This window comes from Nothobranchius furzeri, chromosome 9, assembly GCF_043380555.1.
Source record: "Nothobranchius furzeri strain GRZ-AD chromosome 9, NfurGRZ-RIMD1, whole genome shotgun sequence".
NCBI classification, from domain to species: domain Eukaryota; kingdom Metazoa; phylum Chordata; class Actinopteri; order Cyprinodontiformes; family Nothobranchiidae; genus Nothobranchius; species Nothobranchius furzeri.
Genome location: NC_091749.1, coordinates 69,358,014 through 69,364,390, shown reverse-complemented (window position 1 = coordinate 69,364,390; position 6,377 = coordinate 69,358,014). Strand labels below are relative to the sequence as shown.

General features: G+C 43.9%; 2 protein-coding genes across 4 annotated transcripts in view; one reads left to right on the top strand and one right to left on the bottom strand.

Annotated features, from left to right (window-relative positions):
- Positions 1-2,907, bottom strand: part of tars3 (threonyl-tRNA synthetase 3) — a 38,414-nt gene extending 35,507 nt beyond the window's left edge. Inside the window, exons 1-3 of the mRNA XM_070555150.1 lie at positions 2,682-2,907; positions 2,370-2,509; positions 1,849-1,981 (exon numbers count right to left, since the gene is read on the bottom strand). Of these exons, the coding sequence (XP_070411251.1) occupies positions 1,849-1,896 (48 nt within the window). The 5' untranslated portion in view covers positions 1,897-1,981; positions 2,370-2,509; positions 2,682-2,907. The remainder of the gene's footprint in view (positions 1-1,848; positions 1,982-2,369; positions 2,510-2,681) is intronic.
- Positions 2,908-3,272: 365 nt separating this feature from the next.
- Positions 3,273-6,377, top strand: part of ulk3 (unc-51 like kinase 3) — a 38,201-nt gene continuing 35,096 nt past the window's right edge. The window contains exons 1-6 of one of the 3 annotated variants that reach the window (XM_070555155.1): positions 3,273-3,320; positions 3,811-3,974; positions 4,047-4,187; positions 5,686-5,806; positions 5,967-6,062; positions 6,140-6,283. In XM_070555155.1, the coding sequence (XP_070411256.1) occupies positions 3,870-3,974; positions 4,047-4,187; positions 5,686-5,806; positions 5,967-6,062; positions 6,140-6,283 (607 nt within the window). In that variant the 5' untranslated portion in view covers positions 3,273-3,320; positions 3,811-3,869. Of the gene's footprint in view, positions 3,338-3,648; positions 3,975-4,046; positions 4,188-5,685; positions 5,807-5,966; positions 6,063-6,139; positions 6,284-6,377 lie in introns of those variants that run through there. The other 2 variants (XM_070555156.1, XR_011521663.1) reach the window with 2 other exon arrangements.

Below are 6,377 nucleotides of genomic sequence, written 5' to 3'. Positions count from 1 at the left end.
GATCTCAGGCTCAGGGGGAGAGAGGTCCAGAGTCTGGGGGCCACAGCAGCAGATGATCTGTCACCTTTGACCTTTAGCCTGGTGCTGCACAACCAGTAGGCTTTGATCACTGGACCTCAGGGACCTGCTGGGGGTGTAGGGACTAAGAAGATCACCAATGTAAGATGGTGCTTGTCCATGTAATAATAATAATAATACATTTTATTTCAAAGCGCCTTTCAGGACACCCAAGGTCACTTTACACAAAACACGTAATAAAATACAATAAAACAATAATAAAACCCAAAGAAGAAAAAACAGAGAGAAACATTTCAATAAATTTCAATAAAATGTAAGGCCCTATAGACCAGAACCAGGATCTTGAAATGAACCCTGAAGTTGACTGGCAGCCAGTGAAGCTGGAGGAGAAGCGGGGTGATGTGGGTGTGTTTGGAGGACTTGGTCAGACGCCGAGCACAGGCCTTCTGAACCACCTGCAGACGGTTCAGGGAGGCTCTGCTCAGACACGTGAAAAGAGAGTTACAGTAGTCTAAGCGTGAGGAGATGAAGGTGTGGAGAACTGTCTCAAGTTCAGAGCGGGACAGAATGGGACTCAGCTTAGCAATGTTCCTGAGATGGAAGAAGGAAGAGCGAACAAGAGAACTGACATGAGAATCCAGGGTGAGAGCTGGGTCAAAGGTCACACCAAGATTCCTGATAGAAAGTCCCTAGCAGACCTAAGCAGAAGGCCTAGCAGACCAAGAGGGCGGAGCCGCTAACAAATACCCACACACACAGACAACGACATTGTGACATCATATGGTACCAGCTAACGTTCTAGGGTACCTCTTAGCCAATAGCGATGGCAGATTTAAATTCAAATGCAGTGCAGACTTTTTACCTGACAACGGCACAACACTGACAGTTTTAGGCAGAAAATTAAAATTTTAACTAAAATGCACTAAAGTGTTAAACTACTGACTACACGTGTCTGCAGCACGATTAGACACACATTTATAGTTTATCAGAAAAATAAAGTTGATTTGGGGGTGACTTGCTCTTTAATTATAACCAAAAGTAATCATATAGACCTTGTGTTATTAAATATACTTGTTTAATTACAGGCATCACAACCACCTCGGTCATGAGTAACTTCAAACAGGTAAAAGAACAATAACATCACTTTGTTTTGGAGACACACAGGTACTTTGGCTTGTAGGTGTTGAAGTGGAACTGGTCCACCCTCTCTCTGATGACCTTTGGGTCAACATAGACACGCTGTACCAGCATGTCTTCCTGGGTACAGATTACCACTGAAGGCCAGTTAGAAACGGTTGACCATGCACTTGCCAATAATATGAATGACTTTCCCGAATGGTCATATTGCCGTGCTGCATCTGAAGGTAGTTGCTGTCAACATAGCTCTTTACATTACGGCACTTTATCTCAACCAGTCCAAAGGATTGGCTGTGCAGATGGATAAAAAACTAAACCATCCGGTGAAGTACCCAGCCAGGGGACGTCTGGGTGAATGAGAAGGCCAAAAGGTCTATAATTTACATTTTCAATGTTGCAGTATTCCCTAGCTGTCTCGAACTCCATATCTGCTCCTCTTCTCATGTCGCTAGTTTGTCTGCTCCCTGGAGTCTCTGCACGGGAATCTGCAGAAGTTTCTCCGCTCACAAAACACACCTCACGAAAGCGTGAGGAAGTAACCCTCCAGCTGATGCCGCTCCTGGTCAGCTGCCTGCTCTCTTGTTGCTGCCTCAATCTTGTGTGCCACTGTGATCATCAAACTGCTGAGGTGGAATTGTTCCTTCTCAGTGCACACATGCACACAGGCTGCTGTTGGATCCAGCCTGTACTCACCAAGTTCTCATCACTGATGCCCATAGTTGCTGCTAGCGGTCTATCCATGACATCAAAGTCTCTGTAGGATTCAGCAATCTTCAGCAAAGAGAGGCAAAGTGGGTCACCCCCCAAGGCCTTGTACAGAGTACTTCTGTAAAAAAATGAAATTCAGTTATTGTTCTTTATCTTTAGGTAGCATCTCATTTATGCTGAGCGCGCTCGCTGCTCCTCCAGGCAACGCCGCATTTGAGGTGTTTTTCTAATTGGAAATGTGGATGGAGTTAAGTCACTTTTTAATACTTTTTAATACTTTTCAAGACTGTGTATACCCTGTTACTGTTATTTAGCAGCTACACATGAATAGGCATCTTCAGTTTAGCTGTAACACAGACTGCTACAGGAGATCTTTCCTGCCCACCGCCCTCAGGATTTACTACAAATTATGCAAGAAATTTTTAGTATAGTCTACAACACCTATGTTCCCTTTGGGATCAATAACGTATTTTCTATTTGAATAGTGCAGAACAGGATTATTTTACCTGATTCCTCCTTCCGTGACCCAGTTGAGTTTTGATCTGGTGATGATGGTCTCACTCTCATCAAGAAACAGATCTTGAGGGGGGAACACCTATCGACGTAACACCTGTTACCTGTTCCGGTCACCCTGTATTGTTTGATACTGGAAAAATGAAATAAAACTTTAACAACATACATTGTGCACATACAAGAGTCTTATCAAGAAAGTAATAAACACAGAATGGTGAAAATTTCGATCTGTTATGACATTCCTAACTGAATCGGTAACTTTGGCTACTAGCTGCTAAGCTAACGTAAACATTAGCTTTACATACCTTCGTAGTTGCAAATATAGGATGAGGCTTACAGCTTAAATCCCTTATCCATTTTTGTGGCAGGAGTTTTAGAAGTCGCTCTGCATATTCTATGGGAATCTGAAACTTATTTTCGGCAGCTCCTGGACGTGTATAAAGAAATGCCATGGTTAGCTAACGCTATCGTAGCTCAAGCTGGGCTGCGGACCGAAATTAAAGAGCAAGTAACGTCTAAATTAACTTTTTTTGTTGATAACTGTATAAATGAGTGTCTAATAGTGTTTTAAAAGAAGCTATGCATGATCCCGTTTAGCATAGAAAGTCAGTGGGACGTGCGTAAACTCTATAGCACCAGAGGGTGGCAGTAACATCTTTTGAGCCACCATTTTTGTCAGTGTATGGGTACGCTCCTTTCTGATTTACCGGGTTAGAACTCAGCTACTGACTTCAGGTTCACATAGCCTGGAATTCATCACTGGGTAGAAATATATATTATTGTTTGTTATTGTAGTGTGTATCTCTTTTAGCATAAACACCCTGATTTGTTTGTGTCATCCGTCGAGGTAGGCTTCGCCGTTGTGCAATATACGCCTCTCTAAGTGCGCTGGCGTTTAAATGGTGCAGACCCAGTAGTCACCGCCGTCAACAGCAACAGCAAATGTAAACACCGAATTCATGTGCGATGGATTAGCCTTCAGGCTAGTGTTTGAATATGTGTCGTATTTTTATTTGACTAAACGCGGAAAGGCGAGCGTATGACTGTTTTTGGTTCTGGGAGAAAGCTGACTTCAGACGTTTAGCGTTTGTTTCCAACACAGCAGGGGAAAACGTCAGCTAGCTAAAACTTTGCTAGTCAGCCGATGATTAATTTAGATGGAATAAACCGATAATTCATTGTTTAATTCATTTGGCACGACGTAATGCGGACTTTGTATAACCCATCTGAGATCCTATGCATTTCTCTGCAGATGTTCGTGGTTAGCTAGGATTTAAAAAATGCATGGACAGAGAGACCCTACTTGAGCATGTATCATATAATTCTGTTAATAATTGATAAGCACAGTGGTTGTAAACGCGAACCGAATTTAAAACATAATGGGAAGGACAGACTGATAAATAATCACGTCTGTTTCTCTCCTCTGACCTGAAGATGAAGACTTAAGAGCAGCAGATCGTCAGATTCCAGTTGAGACCTGCTCTGCTGTCAGCATGGCTTCATCCTCTAGTTTCGCTCCTCCAAAGCTGGCAGACTTCATCCTGACAGAAAGGCTGGGCAGTGGCACATATGCTACCGTCTACAAGGCCTACAGAAAGGTGAGGCTGCACTCAGCCCTGAGATGTTAGTTTTAAAAAGTGAAAGTAAAGCTCTTGGCTGTGTTTCTTCAGGGTAACAGTCGAGAAGTGGTGGCAGTGAAAGTTGTTGGGAAGAAGACTTTAAACAAGGCCTCCACTGAGAACCTGCTTATGGAGATAGAAATCCTCAAGACTGTTCGCCACCCTCATATAGTCCAGCTGAAGGACTTCCAGGTATCTGCTTGTTAAAGAAATGCTTATAGGTATATTTAAAGAGTAAGTCGCCCCCTACGCCAAAATGAGGCACCGCCTGGCAGAACGAGAGGGCAGCGCTGCAACAGTTACTGACAGCACCCCCTCCACACCGGACAGATGCACAGCAGCACCCTGTCGTAGTTTGGAGGATTTATCTCCACCTCCTTCAGAAGAAAGAAAGGAGGAAGTGTTGTTGAAGGAGGCGTTCGGCTCTGAGCCGTTTCATTTCGTATGAATGCTAGTGGGTGGCAGAGCCAGCTGGCATCGGCTCCTCTCGATGTGGCGCAGCAGCAGAACTACTCCGACCCCTTCTTGGACATCAGAGCTTCTCAGCTTATAGCAGCCAGTGGGCAGGTGGGCGTGTCCATCTCTAGCTTTTTAAAAAAAAAAGTGACAAGAGCCATGAAACGACTCATTCTGGAAGGTACTGAAACTGTCAAGAATAAAACTGCAGATATCGCTTTATGTGAGAGGGATTTAGTCCAAATAAATTAACACGTTTTGAAAAAACCATAGAACTATTACAGTTTAGGAAAACCCTCAATGTGTCTCTTTTAAATTAGAAAAGTTGCTCTAACATTTTATAATTTTTGTAAATTAAATTTTTCTAAAGAATGTGAGAATATATTAACTAGAAAATGTTTTTCAATATAAATAGATTAATGATAAATGACCCGCACTTGTATAGCGCCTCTCAGAGTAAGGACTCCAAAGCGCTTTACACTACAGTGTATCATTCATCCATTCACACACACATTCACACACTGGTGGGGATGAGCTACGATGTAGCCACAGCTGCCCTGGGGCGCACTGACAGAGGCGAGGCTGCCGAGCACAGGCGCCACCGGTCCCTCTGACCACCACCAGCAGGCAAGGTGGGTTAAGTGTCTTGCCCAAGGACGCAACAGCAGAATTCTCTGTCCGGAGCCGGGATCGAACCTGCAACCTTCCGATTACTGGACTGCTGCCCTAATGGAATTGATCACTGGGCTGCATGGTGGTGCAGTTAGCACCGTGATCCCAGCTGTGGCCTTTCTGTGTGGAGTTGGCGTGTTCTCCCCATGCATGCGTGTTTTCTCCGCTCTCCTCCCACAGACCAAAAACATACATGTCAGTTAAACTGTGAGTCGCTTTGGATGAAAGAATCCGCAGAATTAACAAACTGTTGAATTTAGACTTTATTCTCTGACGGGGCGCTTTTTGGCTTTTTTCTGTAAAATCATTTTAATGCAAGCCGATATTATCCTCAATCTTCACAGCTGTTTCAGACGTTTTAGTCCTCAAATTCACTCGTTTCAAAAGGTATCTTACAGTAAAAGTGTTCACCAAATAATATACCCAGATGAATTGATAATCTGAAATGTGCCTTTTCTAAAAATCGTGTTTCACAATATAAACTGTTTTGCGAACAGATCATTTTATTTTAGTGTAAATTTATCAGTCTTGCTTTAATTGCTTTGATTTGAATTTCTCCCAGTGGGATTCTGAGAATATTTATCTGATCCTGGAGTGGTGTTCCGGGGGAGATTTATCCCGCTTCATTCGCAGTCGCAGGATTTTACCCGAGAGCGTGGTCCGGCGCTTCCTGCAGCAGATCGGTGAGGACTCTCGGATCTGCCTTCAGAACATTTATCCTCTCATAGATGCGATCAGAAGATCTGGAATCATTTGTAGAATGTGGTGAAATAAAAAACAACAACAAAAAAACATATTTATACTGTTCTTCGTGTGTGTGTGTGTGTGTGTCCGTGTGAACAGCCTCTGCTCTCCAGTATCTCCACGAGCGAAACATCTCACATCTGGACTTGAAGCCTCAGAATGTTCTGCTCAGCGGCTCTGTCCTCAAACTTGCAGGTGAGCTCTTACTTCCTGTTTGTAGAGCCATCTCGCTCCAGGAGGCTTAACGTGGAGTTGTGTTGGTTTGCCGTCAGATTTCGGTTTTGCCCAGTACATGTCTCCCTGGGACGAGCAGAGCGTCCTGAGAGGTTCTCCTCTCTACATGGCTCCTGAGATGGTGTGCCACCGCCAGTACGACTCCAGAGTGGATCTGTGGTCTGTAGGAGTCATTCTGTATGGTGAGTGCTGCAGGTTTCATCCTCCGTTGGAGGGAAGATTTCAGCTTCCTGTTTGAAAGTTATAAATTAACACTACTTATGAGTCCCTCCGAGC